The 21,452-nt window shown below is 31.4% G+C and overlaps 3 protein-coding genes and 3 non-coding genes across 9 annotated transcripts; 3 read left to right on the top strand and 3 right to left on the bottom strand.

The window, feature by feature from the left end:
* Positions 1–5,452: 5,452 nt before the first annotated feature.
* LOC107423433 (protein DETOXIFICATION 35-like) lies at positions 5,453–8,468 on the top strand. Of its 4 annotated transcripts, none has more exons than XM_048469510.2 (7): positions 5,453–5,772; positions 6,429–7,057; positions 7,162–7,218; positions 7,340–7,578; positions 7,695–7,813; positions 7,907–7,993; positions 8,087–8,468. In XM_048469510.2, exons 1-7 carry the CDS (start codon positions 5,545–5,547, stop codon positions 8,165–8,167), a joined length of 1,440 nt encoding a protein of 479 aa, XP_048325467.1. In that variant the 5' UTR covers positions 5,453–5,544; the 3' UTR covers positions 8,168–8,468. The 4 variants fall into 4 exon arrangements, with proteins under 4 accessions (XP_048325467.1, XP_060675350.1, XP_048325466.1 ...); XM_060819367.1 differs by having other exon boundaries at positions 5,453–5,799; positions 6,429–6,982; XM_048469509.2 differs by having other exon boundaries at positions 5,454–5,799.
* A 3,374-nt stretch (positions 8,469–11,842) lies between these two features.
* On the top strand, positions 11,843–15,816 carry LOC107423576 (protein DETOXIFICATION 35). The gene is made up of 7 exons (XM_016033160.4): positions 11,843–12,219; positions 13,296–13,921; positions 14,144–14,200; positions 14,591–14,829; positions 14,925–15,043; positions 15,180–15,266; positions 15,527–15,816. Exons 1-7 carry the CDS (start codon positions 11,959–11,961, stop codon positions 15,590–15,592), a joined length of 1,455 nt encoding a protein of 484 aa, XP_015888646.2. The 5' UTR covers positions 11,843–11,958; the 3' UTR covers positions 15,593–15,816.
* Positions 15,817–16,620: 804 nt separating this feature from the next.
* On the top strand, positions 16,621–16,704 carry TRNAL-CAA (transfer RNA leucine (anticodon CAA)). The gene has a single exon. It is a non-coding gene; the product is annotated as a tRNA-Leu (tRNA).
* Positions 16,705–17,565: 861 nt separating this feature from the next.
* LOC107423460 (rRNA 2'-O-methyltransferase fibrillarin 2) lies at positions 17,566–20,754 on the bottom strand. The gene is made up of 7 exons (XM_016033024.4): positions 20,594–20,754; positions 20,147–20,457; positions 19,810–19,905; positions 19,627–19,704; positions 19,349–19,525; positions 18,096–18,164; positions 17,566–17,911 (listed from the first exon to the last, which is right to left on the bottom strand). Exons 1-7 carry the CDS (start codon positions 20,607–20,609, stop codon positions 17,735–17,737), a joined length of 924 nt encoding a protein of 307 aa, XP_015888510.1. The 5' UTR covers positions 20,610–20,754; the 3' UTR covers positions 17,566–17,734.
* LOC112490321 (small nucleolar RNA snoR60) lies at positions 18,539–18,609 on the bottom strand. The gene has a single exon (XR_003054573.1). It is a non-coding gene; the product is annotated as a small nucleolar RNA snoR60 (small nucleolar RNA).
* LOC112490320 (small nucleolar RNA snoR60) lies at positions 19,018–19,089 on the bottom strand. Its single transcript, XR_003054572.1, has one exon. It is a non-coding gene; the product is annotated as a small nucleolar RNA snoR60 (small nucleolar RNA).
* Positions 20,755–21,452: the final 698 nt, after the last annotated feature.

Genomic DNA, 21,452 nt, shown 5'->3' with positions numbered 1-21,452 from the left:
ACCTATTACTGGTCATGGGAGGAGCCGACCCTCACCATATAATTGACATTCTTGCCTACTAGATATCAAAAAACTCACTTGTCAGAGGTTGAGAAGTGCTGCTTAATATGCCTAAGTAATTAAATTTGTATGACCTAAATTCATAAACCTGTTTCTTGCTTTGAGCTCTATCTCTTCCTCGGTTAATTTGAGCGTCTAAAAGTAGTATATATTAAGCTTTCCCATCTCTCAAGTTGTGGTTCATATCCCATAAGCTGTGTGTAGATTATCTCTAACTTTGCATCTAAATCAGCATCTAATCAAACGAGGTATATACTGTCTCAAGAAGATGGGCAATGACTCTGAAAGCAAAAACAAAGTGCTTGAGCTGGGTTATACCATTTATACGTAGGAGGTTTAAAGCATCTTAAATGGTTCTTTCTATTGGAATTTATATGGTATTGATTTTGAAAAGTATTTATGTTTATATGACATTTTCTCTGTTTAATAAATAATATTTTAGATAATTTGTTTTTTAATGAGTTCTGTTTATGCCCTGAGATGTTAATGTGTAATTTTTTATTTTAAAATTATATCTAATTAAAAAAATTAAAAATCCATATATGGGTTATTTTTCTTTTAATAAAAGTAAATAAAAATAAATAAAATATTGATTTAGCATGTTTAATTGAGTTTGCAGAAATAGACAATATCCTTTATAAATTTTTTTTTTATTGCCATATCAGTTTGACAGAATTAATATACAAAAGAAGATAATTTTTTTCAAAATCTTATTTATTTATCTAATGTAATAAATAATTTTTAAATGGACAAAATCAATGTTGCCATTGAAAATACTAAATTAAATTGTGGATAGAGATTAGTGGTGGTTTAGGAGTCATATGTTCACACGTGGGAGTTACATTATTGTATAATTAACACGCCTCGTTTTTCACATGGAGCTGATTTTCCCTTGATGATATCTCAACCTTTAATCACTCATTAATGTTCTATTGCCAAGACAATAAGAAAAATGTTACAACGGGATTATAATCAATTAGCCAAAAAAAAGAAGAAAAAAAGAAATGATTAGAAAATATGAACGAGTCTCAAATTCCAACCGACAGTCAATAGCCAAAGTCAAGGCTCAAGTTGGAGTAGAACTCAATCGCCCATATAAATATTGTTTTAACAAATAAAATTAATAGGCATCCTTTTAAGTATACCTGGCAATTCGGGTTGGTGGGTCGTGTTCGTGTCAACCCGTTTAATAATCGTGTCAAAAATGCCTAACCCGAACACGACCCATTTATTAATCGTGTCAGGTACCTAAAACACTAACCCGACCTGTTTATAAACAGGTCAACACGACACGACCCGTTTAACACGATTATTTTAACGGGTCGTGTTGACCTATTAACCCGTTAACCTGAAATTGACCTATTAACCCGAAAACTAACCTATTAACCCGTTAACCCGAAAATTAACCTATTAACCCGAATTTTTTTTTTATTTTTTTATTTTTTTTATTTTTATTTTTATGTTTTTGTTTTATTAAAGATGTATTTTTTGTTTTTTAAAAATTAGTAATAGAAAATTATTTTTATAAAATTTTTAATTTATAATATTTTTTAGTTATTAAATATTATATTAGTGATAAAATATTAATTTAAAATTAAATTTAAATAGGTCGTAACGGATCAATTTCGAGTTAAACAGGTCAACCCGAAAATGACACGATTAATAATCGTGTTAAACGGGTTGACCCGATTATGACCCGAACCCATTTATAATAAACCCAAACCCATTTATTCCGTGTCGTTTTCGAGTCGTGTCGCCGTGTCATGATCCAAATTGCCAGGTCTACTTTTAAGCTTTTATTTTATCATTGACTTTCTGTCATTTTTTTGCTTAAATGTCCTGTAGTGTATTTATTTAATTATTTATTTCATACTTTAGGTTAGCCTTCGTCTGTCCGCGTTTATTGTCAAATTGAAACCTTCACGGCTTGAGGAAAAATATTTTTATGTAATTAGTAAATGGATAACATGGTGTCACAAGATAAGCGAACATTATCAATGATTTGTTAGATCCACTTATAATTTATTTTTGAAATTGCATATCACTATATATAGTGCTTAATATTTTATATGGATTAGTTATAATTAATAATTCAATTACAAAATTTATTTGTGTTGGTAATGAAATTGACTTATTTGATTGCATTAAACCAATTTCATCACTTATTTACCAAAAAAAAAACCAATTTCATCACTAACATTAATAAATTATGAAAGTAAATAATTGAGTATGATTAGTTCATGTAAACTATGTAAGATATAGATTTTTTTTTTTAATTTATATTAGATGTGATAATTAGAAAATATGTCATGTCATACCCATTTACCATATGCATAAGAATACACATTTGAAATCTATGTCATTTTCACCCTCTGTGTTCTCTGGAAATATATATTACAAAATGATTCTCAAACGTTCAGCGATGAATGTGATCACTTCAATTTTAAAATTTGCTCCTGCTACTCAGCCTAAAGCCTGAGCATTGTCGAAGGATGTGCTGCAGAAGTAACCCATTACTTTCAGAGTGGAAATTAACAATGCTCTAGGATTGTACCTTGATATGGCCGTATTTATTTTTGAGCAAATAGCTCATGATTAAGCAGCAAAGGCATTGTTTACAGGGTCAATAATCCAGAATTCCAATCTATATATATATATATATATATATGTATATGTATATGTACAAGTTACCTTGCGGAAAGTGATCATGACCAAACATTTACACGTTTACACACCCTACATAGAAGCTTATAACTTGTATTCAAAACGTGTATTTTTCTTTGCCAGGCTGAGAACTCCAATACTATATTATCTAACTTGCGTACAAATTATGTTTCCTCTTCCGATCAAAATGAGCAAATTACATGATAAGGTCTCCATAAGAAATTTAGCGGTTGATCCTAAAGTAATTAGAAACAGATTAAAAGCTTTCACATATATAAAAAGGATGTACATATATAGATCTGCTATTAGAACTAAGAACGGAAAGAGAGAATCATGTATACTGATAAGGACTTTAGTTAATTACCTCAACAGTTGGCACAATTCATTTACTAAATTTTATGATGCAGCTTGAATTTTAATGGGTAGCAAACAAAACTGTTCTTCTTTGGAAGAAATGCTGCCATAAGGTAAAACACCTAGCTACAATTCAATATTTTTGTTTATTTATTTTAGATCTGCTTAAATATCCCAAACTCTATATTAATGATTTTGGTAATTATGAGACAATTTTTGAGTCTCTCCTAGTTAGAAAATTATGCTTGATCATAATCCTCGTAATAAGAGATTAATTTCCCATCATTTACATAAATAATGAGGTTTTGCATACCATTGTGGGAGCAACTATGCTCTTTGACAGCGCGCTGCCGGAACTATCAGGTATTTCTTTTTATGAAATTCACATTTGGATTTCTATATGCGTATAAAAATGTTCATATCCTATATGTGGGAGAATATTTCACCCCAATAATAATAAATAAATAAAAATTGGATGTTGTTATATATATATATATATATAATTAGATCACTAACAAGCCCAAAATAGATAAGCCCTTTGAATCAAAGTTTTTTGGATCAATTTACATTTTTTTTTTCTTCTAAAATTTGAAAGTCTAATTTATCCAAATCAAAATTTTAAGAATGAAATTTTGATAACACTAAAATTTTGATATCGTTTAAGATATCAAATGTCGAAGTTTAATTTATCTTAATATATAATTAATCTTTTTTACCATATAGATATTCATATTTTATAAAAATGCAGATTTTTATATAATTGAATTTTTCTATAAATAATAATATTTAGTGGGAAAAATAGTCCTGGCCTTAGATTGGTGGCAAATGGACAGTATGTGTTTTGTTGTACTTATATGCTATCTTGACCTCGCAAAATTCAATATTATCAGTATATAGAATTCCTCCAGACGGTGTGGAATCAATAATGGTATCTTCATGATAAGACACCTTTAATGGTTTTTTCTTAATGGTTTTTTTTATTGGAGTGTATGCGATATTGATTTTGAAAAATATTCATGTTTATATAGTATTTTTTCTATTTAATAGATAATATTTTGGATAATTTTTCTCTAATGAGTTCTGTTTAAAATGTCATAAAATGCTAATGTGTATTTTTTTATTTTAAAATTATATCTAATTGAAAAAACCAAAATCCTGTCCTTTATTTTTTTTTTTAACAAAAATCAATAAAAATAAATAAAATGCTGATTTAGCCTGTCTAACAGAATTTCCAAAAGTAGACAGTGTCTCTCACAACTTCTATTTCTTTTGTTGCCACATTCGTTTGATAGAACTAAAACCATTGGAGAGGATTTTTTTAAATCCTATCTATTTATATGATGTGGCCAAGAATTTTTAAATGAACAGAATCAATATACAGAGTCATTAGAGATGCTCATCTTCAATGGTTATTTCTATTGAAGTCTATGTGACATTAATTTTGGAAAGTGTTCATCCTTATATGGCATTTTTTCTATTTAATAAATAATGTTTTAGGCAATTTTTCTCCAATGGGTTCTGTTTAAAATGTCGTTAAATGCTAATGTGCAATTTTTTATTTTAAAATTATATCTAATTAAAAAAATCAAAGACTCACGCAGAAGCTTTTTCTTTTAACAAAAATTAATAAAAATAAATAAAACGCTGATTCAGCATGTCTAACAGAACTTCCAGAAGTAGACAGTATGTTTCACAGTTTCTATTTTTTAGATTTTTTTAAAATCTTATCTATTTATCTAATATGGCAAATGATTTTTAAATAGGCAGAAAACTATTGAAAATGCTCTTAGTTAGCAAACTATTAAATGTGATGGCAACTTGTTAACATTGTAAAATGTATTTTTGGAATATATATATATATATATATCATATTTTATTAAATATGTAATATTTTAATTTATCCATTTAATATTTAATTTTATAAATATAATTTTTTGTATTATTTGCTTCTAACCATTAATCTAGTATAAGTTTATATAGATTGCATTTATTTAAATATTTTTGTTATAATTCTTTAAAATTAAATTCAATGGGTTGACAGGTGGTGTGTTAAACTATAATTTTTAAAAAAACAATAGATTAAGATTTGAACATTTCAACACCAAAAAACTCATGGAATCGTGTTTGAAATTTTGAATGAAAAAGTTATGAAACGAGCAAAATTTGAAGTGGGGCTGGCCACTTTTCGCAACAAAATTTGGACCAAGTAATTAATTTCTATACTGGCACGATGGGAACAGAACACGACATAGTACTCAATACTAATGCTATATCCACTGTTCTGCATGAACTGATGGATATCTACAAGTCCTACATGCATATGCATGTAACTACTTTAGTGATCTACGTCCAACATAATGCGCTAACTTGGACTTATAATCTGACTTAAAATCAGACACACCAAACGCTCCGACAAATTGAGTGGATTAAAGGTGTTTGCTTTCTTATCCAGCTGGGACAAAAAACATGGAGGCTCCTCTGCTTGACACAGCCTCTGCTGGAGATTCTGAGCCAATAAGGAGCTTGGGAGAGTTGAAGTCTGTTATATGTTTGGAGAGTGTGAAAGTGTGGAAAATAGCAGGTCCAGCCGTGATTACTATACTTTCTCAGTTCGGTGTCTATGGAATTAACACTATGTTTGTAGGTCACCTCGGGGATATTGAACTCGCGTCTGTCTCTGTTTCTCTCAATATCGTTGGTACCTTCTCTTTTGGTTTCATGGTTTGTCTCCTCCTTATTCATGGTTTTCAATGGTGGTTCTCTTCCTGTTCTTTTGCTTCAATCTGTAATCAACTGATAAGATCATAGGATATATGATTTGCATACGTAGAAAGAGTCTTAGTGAACATTTAACAAATATTACAGTGAAAATAAAATCAAAAAAAATTAAAGTGTTTCCAATATAAAGAAGATCAACAGTTCATATTATATTATTAATTCATAAGATCTTATAAAATATTATTTGTACATTTATGACTTTATATCCCGCAAGTAATAGTGCTAAGAAACAGGAATGTTGTAAACAATTAATAACAACGAGATCTATAGTGGTGAAAGAAAAAGGAATTTGTACGTATTAACAGACATAGATTCATCTTACTTTCTCAATAATATTCACTAGTTTAATTTGATCTTCATTGGATCCCTGAAAGGTTGATCCTGATTTTTGAATCTCATGAAGTTTGATTTACGTTTTCCTCTCTTTAAAACTAAAAGGAAAATCCTCTCTCTCTTTCTCTCTCTTTGCTGCTTAATTATAAGTTTTGTGACATAATCTCTCTATGTATGCACATTTATATGTTATTTGTGAATGTATGTATGTATGTATATATGCTGCACCTACATTGTAGTTGGGTATGGGGAGCGCTCTGGAAACGCTTTGTGGACAGGCATATGGTGCAGGGCAAGTTCATATGCTTGGGATTTACATGCAGCGTTCATGGATAGTCTTATTGGTTTCCTGCTTCTTCATACTGCCAATTTACATATTTGCAACTCCAATCCTGAAATTCTTTGGTCAAGTAGATCAAATAGCTGATCTTGCTGGGACATTCACACTGCAAACAATTCCTCAACTATTCTCACTTGCTATCAATTTCCCATGTCAAAAATTCCTCCAAGCTCAAAGCAAGGTCAATGTGCTTGCATCAATTGCATTTTCGTCTCTGATATTGCACATGGCAATGCTTTGGCTGTTCATTTACCAACTGGGTTGGGGCACAACTGGTGCAGCCGTGGCCTTCGACATTAGCAGATGGGGGATTGCAGTGGCTGAAGTTGTGTACATAATGGTTTGGTGCAGAGAAGCTGGTTGGAATGGGTTCTCATGGTTGGCATTCAAGGACATTTGGCCTTTCGTTAGGCTATCGCTTGCCTCAGCTCTCATGCTGTGCTTGGAGATTTGGTACACAACCGCTGTTTACCTTATAAGTGGTCATCTAGATAATCCAGTAATTGCTGTTGGTGCCCTTTCTATTTGGTAAAATATTTGTCATTAGAATTGTGTTCTGCTTTTAAACATTATCTCTTTTTTTTTTTTTTTAATCTTATTTTTAATTCCATTTGCTGATCTTTATTTTACAGCTTGAATATAAATAATTGGCAAATGATGTTCTTCGTGGGATTAAATGCTGCAATTAGGTGAAACACACCTTGCAAGGATCGAATATATATATATATATATATATTGGATATTGTTTTACATATGCTTGAATCCCAAATTGATCTTTTAATTTTCTTTTTCTTTTTGCTGGTTTATCAGCGTACGTGTTTCCAATGAGCTTGGCAGGGGACATCCAAGAGCAGCCAAACACGCGGTCTATGTGACAATTTTTGAGTCTCTCCTAATTGGGATATTGTGCATGGTCATAATCTTCATTACAAGAAATAAATTTTCCATCATTTACACAAGTGATGAGGCTTTGCAGAGAGCCGTTTCTCACCTGGCTTACCTTCTTGGAGCGACTATGCTTCTTAACAGCGTGCAGCCTGTAATATCAGGTGTGTATATATATATGTATGTGTATAATATGTATATGTATACATGAATTTCTCATGGAGATTTCTATATATATATATATATATAATTAAGGTTGGGGCTATTGTTGTTGTTCCAGGGGTTGCAATTGGAGGAGGCTGGCAAGCAATGGTAGCTTACATAAACTTGGGCTGTTACTACATTTTTGGGCTCCCACTTGGATATCTTCTTAGCCATGTTGCCAATTTGGGAGTGATGGTGATTAATTAATTCAAGTAGCGTTTCATTAACTCCATGTTCAAAACCATTAACAAATTTGAATTCTTAGTGACTAGTAAGTAAATAATGCAGGGACTTTGGGGGGGTATGATTTGTGGACTGGCTCTACAAACCATATTTCTTTTGTTTGTACTCTTTAAAACCAATTGGAACAAAGAGGTAAGTAGATTTAGAACTTAAACTTCATTAATTTTCTAATTAAGTTCACCAATTTCTCAAACAACTTCATTCATAAACAACACCAATTTGCAGGTGGAGCAATCGTCGGAGCGCATGCGAAAGTGGGGTGACCAATTTATTAAAAATGACCAGAAAAGTAATGAAAATTCATGAATTCTGTCATGGACAATGGTTATAGCTTCTGCACCTATTTGTGGAAGATTTACTCTTTTCTCGATTACCTTCTGTCATATTAATTGAAACGATGCTATGCAGCACAACTTGTTGTGCAACTGCCACAAGTGGTGTAATGATTACACCACTAGTTGTAGGAGCTAAAAATTAAATAAACCAGTACTAAGGCTTGCATGTAACATTTCATAGTACTACCAAAAAAATTTTTTTAAAGAAATATTACTAATAAAAAAAAAGAAAAAAAACTTTCCGAGGTGCTTTCTTTTGGTTCTTGGAACTATATTTAATTGTGGTTAGGGGTGGACAAAATCCAATCCAACCCGTTCAATCTGGATTTTTACATCAATTGAATTGGATTGGGTTCAAAATATTATAAATTGTATGGATTGGATTGGTTATAGATTGAAAATATAAATCCAATTCAATCCAATCCAATCCAAATAATATATTATATAACTAAAAAATTATATATTTTTTATTTTTTTCATTTTTATATATTAATTTTAGAATATTTTTTTCATTTTTATATATTAGTTTTTAAATTTTTTTTGCATTTTTATATATTGATTTTTAATATATATATATATATTTTTTTCTTTTACATCCTCATATCCCAAATCCTAAATCAAATTGTAAGTTGTAACGCTAAACTAAACATTTACCTTTATTGTCGCCCACCACTAGTCCATCACCATCACCATAATATATATATATTTTTTTACATCCCCATCATATATATATCTACATATATTGTATCCAATTGTTATTTATATATATATATATATATTTAAATATAATTTATTGCTAATTTTATTGTTTTAATCTTTGTAGAGCTTACAGAATCAACTAAAATTAGTGAACCTGTCAACGTTGATTGACTTATGATTTACCAAAGTTTTAAAGTTAAAAAAAAAAAAAAGGAATTATGCATTGATTCTTGAGTGAATAAATTTTGACGAATGTATTATTTTACATTATTTGTTCTAACAATTTTAATTTGATTTTATAAGAGTAAGATGATGACATTAATGTTTGCTATTTAATAAGTGCATGATGTGTATCATTTGCTACATTTTCTTCTTTATTTTCCATTGTAAACTATGTTGTATTATTCTAATTGTATTTTATGTTTGGATAATTATAATTTATTATTTATATTTTATATTTGGAAAATTTTTTATTTGTATTATATATTTATAAATTAGTAAGTTTCAAACCGATCAACCAATCCAAACCAAACCGATCATAAATGGTTTGGTTTGGTTTGGATTTAATACTTCAATGGTTTAGTTTGAATTGTAAATTAGAAAAACCGATATGTATGGATTGGGTTGTATTTCGGTCCAAAATCGAACCAACCCAATCCGTACCCACCACTAATTGTGGTGTAATTCAAATTTTTTTTTTTTTTTTAATGACAAAGTACCTTCTAGTGTATGATGAAGCTCTACCAGATATCTCATTTTCATCAAGGTGAACTGTATATGCATATCTATAGGTCTGCTTGCGCCGACACCTATATCATGGTGGGTGTAGTGGATGTAATTATTGATAACAGAGGAAACGATGCTCACCATATCATAAATACACATGCTTATTATACCAAAATTATTTATATGTATATCAAAAACTTATTTATGGAGACTGCAACAAAACTACTCCAATTATATAATTACACTTGAAAAACCTATGTTCTTTTCATAATATACATCAGCCTATTTTCTTTTTTTTTTTTCGCTATTCACTACATTTAGCCATGTTTAATGCTCCCATGAATGCTTAACTTCTTAGCAGCTTCTGCAAAAGAGATCTATTTTTACATATTGTATAAAGATAAAATTCATCTTAGAAATAAATTAATAATTATTGATTATAAATTTGTTCTTATCCCATTCAATGAAGCCAAAATGAAATCGATTTTTTTTTTTCTTCGAGTATATAAGGATCCGTATTCCATAAATGTATTTTAATCAATGTCATTTTACGGTATAAGCAATGGATTTTTTTTAATGTTAAACATCATTTTGAAATAGTCAGTTTTATATCGGTAAAGACATATTCATTCTATAAACATATTTTGTAAAAAAATATCCACGCCGAAGCAAAACTAGTCCTCCCAAAATGATATTTAACATTAAATTCTTAATTTGGTTCTCTCTAAAACAAAAACTATATATATATATATATATATTTTGTTTTTTGGCAGAAAATGAATTTTGAATTGAAGTATATTCTCAATACTCTTTGAAGTAAATGTTCCTATCCTATCTGTATTCTTTAATACAAATGGAACTTGAACATGCAAAACCTAAGAAGATACAGAAGTGACGTGTACAAATATAATACCAACAGAATGGCGAGTGGAACGCTAGGTATACACGTCGACTGATTGTCGTTTCTGAATTGTTTGATTGGTTTCATTTTCACTCACCATTCTCGTGTAAACATTCAAACATACGTAGTCTCTTTCGTCCTGCCAAACAGTCTTTAAGGTTTTTGGTAGTTGATGAGTAATGAAGTGAATAATGGTACTCTATACCCACCACTACTTTTCAAGCCTTCTTACTGACTTACCAGGACTCCAATTAGGTTTTAATTGCTACCAAACACAAATCTTTTGTTTTTTTGTAATATTTTTCTGCTTTCCAAAAACTTTTATTCATATCACTTGTTGCAAAAATGGAAAAGATGTGACGACTAGTATTACATCATTGAGGTTCTTGTTTGGGGGTTGAGTGATTCCATTTCACTTGTGCGTCTTCCAAGAACGGTTAGCAAGATATATATATATATATATATATATATTTTTGGTTTACTAATTTATTTTTAAAATTTTAATATGTTTATTAAATGGATTTGATGCAATTAACGTTTTGGATTCATAGTCAAGTAAGAAACCTACACGTATACGTCTGACTTTCAACTTTTCTTTGATTGGATGAATATATCCCTAGCAGCTTGTGCGGCTGGAAAATTGGGATTTTGGGTTTCCATTTTGATATTTATTTTGTATCTTTAAATATACGTTTCAAGACTTAAACAAAAATAAAAATTATGAGTTATATTTTATTTTGGGACATTTTAGACTTTGAGATATTTTGTAATTAAAAAAGTAGTTAGTCAGCCATGCATAATACTACAAAAATGCAAAGCAAAACGCGACAATTATGACAAAGTAAGTAGCTCATTGATTGTACATGGTCAAGCAAATATGTATCATTAAAACCAAATATTTTTTAATTCTAATAAATTTACATATAAAAAAAAATCTAAATAAAAAAAGTCATCATTGGTAGGAAAAAACACAAACTGACAAATTGTAAATTTGTACACGGCACCTAATTATTTATTTATTTTAACGAAAAATTAGTGTTTGCGTTTCACACTAGCATAAAAAATGGTTTAGCTATTCATCACTACCAATACTGGCTTGGTGATAAGGAAATGGTTAATGGATTGTATTTAGTTATATTTTAATTTTAAACCAAATTTTTAATGTAAAAAATAACTATTTAAAAAAAAAAAAAAGGATTAAGGTGAGGGACCCATCCTGGCATAAATTGTTTTTTTCTTTTTCTTTTTCTTTTTTAAAAAAAAAAAAAAGAAAAAAAAAAAGAAATTGTAATATGTCCCATAATAGTCCACTGAACCAGCAGCTTATTTATACGTAAGTGAAACAACTCGAATCGCCGTGACCGTCGTCGATCATATATCTCTCAATCTCTGACTCTGTCAACCTCCAGCATTACTCTCCGGGCTCCGGCGGCGAAATGGAGACGCCATTGTTGACGGCGAACGGGGATGATGTGACGGACTACGAGCCAGTGAAAAGCCTGAAGGAGGCGAGGTCAGTGTTCTGGAAAGAGACAGTAAAGCTGTGGAAGATAGGACTACCGGTGGCATGCGCAACTGTATGCAATTACGGAGTGAATTCGTTAACTGGGATATTCGTAGGCCATATCGGTGAACTTCAACTCTCTGCTGTTTCCATTTCTCTCAGCGTCATCGGTGCCTTCTCTTTTGGATTCATGGTACATGCTTCTATTTTATTTCTTTCTCTCGTACTCTCTCTTTCTCTCTCTCTAATTCTTCAACTCTTTACATGTATTTTTGGTTTTTTTTTTTGTCGAGTGGAAGGTTTTATCTGCAAATTTTTTGCTGTTTTCCAAGTAGATCGTCAACAGGTGTTATTGGGACGTGAATTTATATCTCTCTCTCTATCATTTTCTACTAGGGGGAGAGTTTTATTATTATTTTTATTGGAGATATGTTAAATTGGGTTACGATTTGGAACCCTGAGACAAGATTTTCTTTGTAGTTTGTTGTCATTATTATTAAACAATTTTTTTAGGAAAAAAAACAAAAAAACACTTTTGGAAGTTTTTTATTCTTATCCAGTTTTTTATTCAGAAAAACGAATTCTATAACTATATTCTGAAACTTTGGTGTTATATATATATAATGTTTGGCATCAAGTTACAGTAATCATCTGAGCTGAGCTAGCTTTTGAGAGGTAAAGCCTAATTTGATTTTACAGAAGTTTAATAAAAAGCTTGCTTTGAATTTCTAATCTATGTGATTTAAAAAATGGGTTAACCTTGTTTATCCACAAATCTAATTCACACACCCCACACCCCACCCCCCCAAAAAAAAGAAAACCAGTGCTCTCTTTTTGTCCTGTTTTAGACAGATGACACATTACTCTGTTTTCTGTTGATTTAACAATTTATCCAAAATTTTCTGGTTCTAACTTGATAATGCAATGCAGGAACAAATCGGGATTAAAAAAGAAGTAGTTCGTTTTTATTTTGTTTCTTAAACTTGTATGAGCGTATCTTATTGAAAGAATTTAGTAGGCTTTGGTTATTAAGAAAAGAAAGGCGAAGTAGAACAAGACCAAAGGTTTCTATCTATGTCCTGTCCTGTATCAGTACGACTTTCAAGATATTCAGTTTTAGCTTTAGCTACAAGCTTATGTTAATGGGTTTTCTAAGAAAATTACTTAAAGTCATCTATATTTCATTTTGTGTTCTAGAGCAAAAAGATCCTAATTTTTTGTGTGTTTTTTTGTTTTTTTGTTTTTTTGTTTTTTTAAACAAAATTGTAGCTTGGTATGGGTAGTGCATTGGAGACACTTTGTGGTCAAGCTTTTGGTGCTGGACAAGTTCATATGCTTGGTGTTTATATGCAAAGATCATGGATTATATTATGGGTCAGCTGTATGTGCCTCTTGCCAATTTACCTTTTGGCGACCCCAATTTTAAAGATTTTGGGACAAGCTGATGAGATTGCTGATGCTGCTGGAAAGTTCACTTTAATGATGATCCCACAATTATTCTCACTAGCTGTCAATTTCCCCACCCAAAAGTTCCTTCAGGCACAGAGCAAAGTCAATGTTATTGCTTGGATTGGTTTTGGGGCTCTAATTATACACTGCGGATTGCTTTGGCTCTTCATTTTCGTATTCCAATGGGGCACTACCGGTGCAGCTGCAGCATTTGACATCACAAGTTGGTTAATTGTGATTGCTCAAGTTGCTTATGTAATGGGTTGGTGCAAGGAAGGGTGGAGTGGGTTCTCATGGTTGGCATTCAAGGACTTGTGGGGTTTTGTTAAGCTCTCACTTGCTTCAGCTATAATGCTTTGCCTTGAGATTTGGTATATGATGTGTATACTCATTGTTACCGGCCACCTTAGTAATGCAGTGATCGCGGTGGATTCACTTTCCATTTGGTAAGATTATTACTTCTTCAGAATGCATTCATTTGGTTTCGTTTAGTAGATTTCTTTTTGACAAACACATTCTATTTTCGAGTATTAAAAAATAAAAAAAAATAAAATTAAAGTTTGGAAGTGTATATAACTTCATCAACTATGTACTTTGCTCCATTTTTTATTATGTGTTTCAATGTTTCTTTACTTCTTATACTAATCTGTTCATTTCTCATCTTTCAGTATGAATCTCAATGGGTGGGAAGGCATGGTATTTATTGGAATAAATGCTGCTATCAGGTATATATATATATATATGTATATGACCAAGACTGGCTTTGATTAGTTTGGCATGTCAGGAATTAATTAATCTGGGTTTCTTTCTAAAGACTTGCTATACTTTCATGGAAATGTAGTTGATATTTTAATGAACGAAGATGAATACATTTTGTTGCTTGTGCTTCGTATAGTTGTGGGTATAACTCGAAGAACTTATAGTTACTAAATTACTAGTTTGAAAGCTTCTGTATATCTGTATAAGTTTGTGCCTGAATGCATTTTTGTATTTTTGACCATTTGAGCATAAGTCCACTTCCATTTTCACAATTGCTTTATTGAGTAAAAATTAGCTTAACAAACATCATTATCTATATAGCTAATTTTTGTTATTCCTCTTATTTTATATTTCAGTGTCCGAGTTTCCAATGAATTAGGAAAGGGTCGTCCATTGGCAGCAAAATACTCGGTCTACACCACAGTTTTTCAATCTTTCCTGATTGGACTGTTTTTCATGGTTGTCATCTTGATAACCAAAAACTATTTCGCGGTCATCTTCACTAGCAGCAAGAATGTGCAAGAAGCTGTCTCTAACCTCGCATTTCTTCTCGGTATAACAATGGTTCTCAATAGCGTCCAACCAGTTATTTCAGGTAAATATAATATAACATTGCTTAATTCTTCTGCATATACTGAACATTTTTTAGCGTCTACCATTTTTCCAATTCCAATTTTATTACTCTTGTAGGTGTTGCTATTGGAGGTGGATGGCAGGCAACGGTGGCTTACATCAACTTGGGTTGTTACTATGTGTTTGGTCTACCATTTGGCTGCATTCTTGGTTACTTACTAAACTTAGGAGTTAAGGTACATTTTTTATTTTTTTTCTTTCAGGATTCTAATTAGACTTTGTCAAATTCTATATCGATCTTTTTTCCCTGTCTTGACTTATATCGTTTTCAACTAATTCTAATGCATTGGCTGGTTTTTTTTGTTATTGAAGGGAATTTGGTCAGGAATGATATCTGGAACCGCTTTGCAAACTTTTCTTCTCTGTGTAATAGTTTTCAAAACTAACTGGAATAAGGAGGTAACTGTTAGTATAATTTGGTGTCTGCTTAATGTAATTCAAAGTTCTTTCTTTATAATCCTCCATGTTACTTGGAAAAAGTTTACCAAAAATGCTACTTGGAAAAAATAAAAAGTAGGAAACCAAGCTTGAACTTTTAGATATTTATTAAATGATTGAATTTGCAAAGGATCTGTTTCTTTACTGCATTTACTTCATTCTGTATAACATTAATGGTGGAGAAAAGTTAATAGTGATTTATAATAAATGCTTTTTGGTAGGTGGAAGAAACCACAGAACGCATGAAGAGGTGGGGTGGTGGGAAGATAGGCGATGATCGGACATGATTATGAACAACTTTTGTTTAACCCAAAAAAAAAAAAAAAAAGAAAGAAGAGAAAAAGAAAAGAGCACAGGATTTTTGCTTGCTAGCTCTCAAGGAATCTTGAAGACCCTCTTTTTTCTTTTCTTTTTGTTCAAGTTTTGGGTTCTGATTGTAATGTACCCATTATTTAGTTTTTGAAACTTTCATTTGCTGACATATTATTACCAAAGAATATTGAATTTTCCATGTCAGAAAAATCAAACTAGGAAAATGGTCTATTACGACAGAACATTTATGGGGGGGATTTTCAATTTGTCATGTTGCAAAAAGTTGGGTCACATCTTCAAAAATAATGCAAAGGGACGTGTATAATTCTAAACCCATATATTATGACAAAGGAATGAGTTAAATGTAGGACCTTGGCTGAACCAAAGTACATATATTGCAGCTTTTAATGGTTTGCTCAAAATCCTTTAGTTTTCTCCATCCAACTCACAAACTTCTGAGAATTTTCAGACTTTCAATAGGGTATGGAAAGACTTGAAATTCAATTTTATTCTAAAAAATTCTGCGGTTGTAGAATCACGATTTGATGGATGTTGGTTGGTTTTGAGTGTTTTTGTCCGTGAGACTCTTAAATAAGGTAAGAAACTTTTCATGAAATTATGAGGTTAGGTTTAGGCAAAAAGGTTTACAAATTCTGAATGTAACTGAATAGTTGTGGCTGCTTTAAAATGGTTGTTTTCTTGAATAAATAAAAGCAGCAAGGACAGCTATGATGCATTGTATGTTTGAAAATGGTAGGTAATAAGGGCAAAAAGGTTGTCAGCGTTGAAGGAAAGTTCTTTTAATGATGTTATTTTTTATGATGGTACTGTCTAAGTATTAAAATAAAGTAAATAATGGTTTTAAAATTGAAAAGAGGAGTCGGGTCCTGCCACTAAAGAGTAAGGATTGAGTTGATGTGTGTCATTTTTAAATTGGAAGAGAAATAGCAACAAAATTGAAAATTCTAATATCATAATAAACAAGAAAATAATAGGCAGCAAAGTCAGGATGGCCGAGTGGTCTAAGGCGCCAGACTCAAGTTCTGGTCCTCGTATGAGGGCGTGGGTTCAAATCCCACTTCTGACAATTTCCACATTTCTTTTAAAAACCATTTAATTCTTTTTTTTTTTAAATATATATCTATATTTTTAACATTCCCTACCCTGCAATTTTATTATATTCATTATTCCAGAGGAAGAAGAAAATGGGAGCTTTATCTTCCAAAAAATGTTTGCACACTGCTCTGCTCTGATTCTCAACCAGGGGAAGAATTGGAAAAGGAAACTGTTTGGAACTTTGGAGATATCATGTGCTTCCCCTCTCCTTTTAACAACACCATGAGTGTAAGTAAGGACTTTGTTCCTGTTATATGAAGGCCAGTAGATTGTTTTTATTTTGAAATGTCCATAATTTATTATAACTTCGAATCTAAAAAAATTTTCAATTCCCAACAAATTAATTAGTACATTGGGGCTCCTGGTGGTTTTTTAATTAATTAATTTATTCTTTTTTTTTTCCAGAATTTTAATAACTTACCACTTTTAAATTTGGGTGTGAAGCTTGTCATTGCACGCTAGAGGGTTTGACAGACAAATATTTGGCATGAAGAACCATATGGCCATATGTAGGACAAAAGTAACATTGTATTTTGTAATCATCGGACCCCCCCAAAGTCTTAAAAATCCACTGTTTTTTAAATCTTATGCTTTAAAATTTACTTTTCGTGCAAGTATAGGACACACCTTATCCATATAGAATCATCTGACCCTCCAAAATCGAATAAAGCTTCTGTTCTTATTTTACATTTTTTTAATGAAAAAATTAAATTCTTACTTCTTTCAAATTTGATTTTAGAACGAGATAGATTTGTCAAAAACCTGACGAACTTGCATTTCAGTATTTATAAGCTAAATTGCACTTTTAATTCAGATATCTCCAAGAGCAAAATAGCGACCAATCTTGCAATACTAAAAAACTATATAAATATAAAGACATTCAGCTAACAAATTAACACAATATCCAACAACATAAACAAAACAAGCTATGTGTTCTCATGGGCAATCACCCCCTCACAAATTCCACAACAGCAGATAGATCAAAATAGTTTTAACTTCTTCTAGGCTGCAGGTTTTTGCTTCTTTGGCATGCGGTAACCACCAACCACACAAGCATGGTCTCGCTCAAATGGTTCAAGAGTGACCTGTTCAGATGGCTTAAACTGTTCAGCTTGCAGCTTCTTAACCTCTTGCTGAAACACTGCTTCGGCAGGTACGGTGGAATCAATGCAATTGGCCTGTAAATATTAAAGAAGAGTAATCAACAAAAAAGCGGGAAGCATTATGAAAATTGCTTGTTTTACACAAGGATGAACCAGTTTGGAGGTATAGAGGTACAAACAACATGTTTGCTCCAATAATTTCCAATTGGTATATAACCCTTAGGAGTTGCTGTCAAAAAAATAAATCATGGAAACAAACCTTAATTGAGATAACAAAATGACCTCCAGCTTTCAAGAAGTATGATGCATTCAGTGCTAGAATCCTTGCCTGCAAATATCATTAAAAACAAGCATACAAACCTTAGGTGATACTGCGATTATATCTCAAGATCAAGCTTAAGCCTTCAAGAGTTGTGCATTTGCAATGCACATGGATTTCTGAAAGGTTCAGCTCAAACATAATAGTAAAAAACTGTTTATTGGTCAAAATTATGACATCAGAGAAACACAGAATCACCAACATGAAGTTTAAGAACAAAAAATTGGTATCTATGGTATATCTGCCAGGAAAACACAACTCACAAAGATTGCAGCTACTAAATTAAAATTTTAACTCAAATATTCAAAACGAAAACTGCAACAGAATTTTGAAAAACATTGTTTTTAAGGGGAATCATCAAAAAGTGACTACAAGTCAGAACAAGCATCAGAAACTCGGGTTTGCATCACCCATAACGTCTTGAAGGGGAATCCGAGTACTTCATCACATGCTCAGTATTCAAAAATCAAAAAGCCCAATATTAACAATTCAAACGAAAATGGAAATAAAATGGGAAAAAAATAAAAACAAGTATTGCATAGTCCAAAAATAAAACATCTTAGCCTGTTTATAAAAAAACAGCAGTATTCATAGCATCTTTATGACTAAATTTAACAAAATTGAATGGCGATGCTATGAATAAAGACTCATTCATAGCATCTTTATCTGAAAAAAGAGATATACAAAATTATGTATATGGTATGTCCTCTCAGAGAAGCAGAATGACCATCTAAAGAAAAAATGAGAAAATTTTAAACAAAGAAAGTGAAAAAAAAAATACATACATATATATATATAAACATCTACAAATAAATAGAGGGAGAGGGAGAGAGAGATTAGCCTTTCAATTGATAAAAATATGTGCATCAGAAAACTCGAATATGCATCATCCAATATGTCCTGAAGGGGAATCCGAGTAACTCATCATATGCATAACAAGTAAGTTATATAAAGCAAAGGAAAATGTGTATAATAAGATAATCTCTGTGGTAGAAATACTAACAGAAAAGCAGAGAAATAAGATATCAAACTTCATTTTCAAACAAAATTCAGCATCGCTATGATGAGTAAATGTGACAAATTAAAAGGAGCAAAAAGAATGCATTGTAAAAACAAAACCGCCAAGTTTTAAAAATACAGAAAATCAAAGTAAGAAACATGAATAGAAAACATTAAAATAAAAGACAGCAAACCTGATCGGGTTGAGCAACATCAGAAAATATGACATCTACCATGCTAACCAACATCCTGTATTTAGAAGGATGTCTGGCATCTTCAATAATAGGAATTACATTTGTTCGCTTCTTTGCCATATTAACCAAATCCCTACCACTTCTATGAGAAAACTCAACCGCATATACTACTCCAGTCTACAAAACATAAAAACGACAGCATTGCAAATTAACCCTGCTATAAGCTTAAAAGTAAATCAAAACAACAATCCAGGCAAAGGAAAAACTTTTTAACTTACAGGGCCAACAATGTCAGACACATGAGAGACTGTGGTCCCAGAAGCTGCCCCGAGATAGAGAACGCGAGCACCGGGTTTCTTCAATTCCAAACAAATTTTAAGAATTAGGTATAATACATAAAATTAAATCCACTCATAGTAGGAACAAACAAATTGAATTCAAGATGCAGATAAGTAACTTACAATCCATATCTCGTCCACACCACCAAGAATGGCAGCTGCCAACTTTGAACGGAAAGGATTCCACACACGGTATTCAACTTTTGTTCCATCTTCATTCTGAAAAAGAGAGTACAAAAGAAAATAAATAAATAAATAAATAATTTTGTTTCAAAACAAACTATAAAAAGTAGAGTATTATAGTAGAAAATCAACAATAAAATTACAGGTACCAAACAGGGAAAAGTAAAAAAATTTCTTCAAAAATAAACTATAAGAATAAAGCACTATACATCAGGGATTGAAAATCAGACAACAAAATTACAGGTATCAAACAAGGAAAAAAAAAATCAAGATATACCTGAACAGAGATCCTCTTCTCATTGTAAACAGCTTCACCAGGGACCAAGTTTTTGGTAACAAGGGCATCTTCTTTACCCTTAGCAATGAAAACCCCTTCATGTCTGTGAGGCTCAACCACTACTTTGCTTCCACCTTTCATTCCACCTCCTCTTCCGGCTCCTCGACCTCTTCCTCCAAATCCTCGGCCGCCGTCACGTCCTCTGCCTCTACCACCGCCTCTGCCTCCTCTGTCTCCTCCACCACCTCTGCCTCCTCTACCTCTGCCTCCATCACTTCTTCCCCTGAATCCTCCACTATTACCACCACGGCCTGCAACAACACCATAACCAAACCAATCAGCAACCCATTAAATAACATATTATTTTAGTTAGCTGACAACGATTAAGACTAACAAAAAAAACAAAAACTCGAAAATCTCTAAGAAGAAAGAATGTGTTCTTTCAACCTCGAGGAGGTCTCATTTCTGTGTCTGTGAGTAGACGGCGGCTGTCTGCTTGCTAGGGTTTTTGCTGGGGTTTATCAGAGGAAGAAGGGGGGCACCGAGTTTAGAAGAATGGTTGAATGTGCGCTTTCTTTATATATTGTCGTTTTAGGGTTTTAGGGCGTACCCTCCCCACCCCACCCTTTTTTTTTTTAATTTTATTATTAACTGACAGCTTTTTTATTTATATTTTTATAAAAATATTATTACAAAATAATAATAATAAGAAGAAGAAGAAGAAACAAAAAATAAACTTTAAATGTTTTCAAGCAGGGTTATCTAACTCCTTTTAAAAATACGTGTATTTTTAGTTTGTGGGAGAAATAGTATAGGTCTTTCCCATTAATTAAATAGAGTTTTTATAAAAATAATAGTAATATTATTATTTATCTTTCATAGAAAATGCTTTTTTTTATCGTTTCATAAATTTGTTATTTTTTTATTTAACAACATTTTTTTCCATAGAAGTGTTAATATTATTATTATTAGTTTAGGCTTTGCGTTGGATGCAAAAACGATGTTTGAGTTTAATAAGGCTGTTCTTGCTGGTAAAGTGGTAATGGCTCATTAGTTTTTTTTTTTTTTTTTAAATCAAAATCAAAATCAAAATTTTTCACATATATTTTAAAATCAGTATGTGGATAATATTTTTTAATTAATTTATATATATAATTTTGAAATAATAAAGATGTGACAACATCATGATTAATACTACAGTCCATGTATAATATGGCAAGCTATGTCATTTATGTTAATTGTTAAATAGAAGATATAAATTAACAACAAATTTAAAAGATATCAAATTAACTTTTTAGAATTAATC

Source organism: Ziziphus jujuba, chromosome 8 (assembly GCF_031755915.1).
Source record: "Ziziphus jujuba cultivar Dongzao chromosome 8, ASM3175591v1".
Taxonomy (NCBI): domain Eukaryota; kingdom Viridiplantae; phylum Streptophyta; class Magnoliopsida; order Rosales; family Rhamnaceae; genus Ziziphus; species Ziziphus jujuba.
The sequence above is the reverse complement of the archived record's forward strand: the minus strand, read 5'-3'. Positions and strand labels throughout refer to the sequence as shown.

Coding starts and splice junctions, on each gene's coding strand:
- LOC107423433 (XM_048469509.2), top strand. CDS start 5,545: ATGGAGGCTCCTCTGCTTGACACAGCCTCTGCTGGAGATTCTGAGCCA. Junction 7,219..7,339: donor GGATTAAATGCTGCAATTAG/GTGAAACACACC, acceptor CTGGTTTATCAG/CGTACGTGTTTCCAATGAGC. Junction 7,814..7,906: donor TTGCCAATTTGGGAGTGATG/GTGATTAATTAA, acceptor TAAATAATGCAG/GGACTTTGGGGGGGTATGAT.
- LOC107423576 (XM_016033160.4), top strand. CDS start 11,959: ATGGAGACGCCATTGTTGACGGCGAACGGGGATGATGTGACGGACTAC. Junction 15,044..15,179: donor TACTAAACTTAGGAGTTAAG/GTACATTTTTTA, acceptor TTGTTATTGAAG/GGAATTTGGTCAGGAATGAT. Junction 15,267..15,526: donor AAACTAACTGGAATAAGGAG/GTAACTGTTAGT, acceptor GCTTTTTGGTAG/GTGGAAGAAACCACAGAACG.
- LOC107423460 (XM_016033024.4), bottom strand. Junction 19,705..19,809: donor GTGTGGACGAGATATGGATT/GTAAGTTACTTA, acceptor TTGGAATTGAAG/AAACCCGGTGCTCGCGTTCT. Junction 19,526..19,626: donor TGTCTGACATTGTTGGCCCT/GTAAGTTAAAAA, acceptor TATGTTTTGTAG/ACTGGAGTAGTATATGCGGT.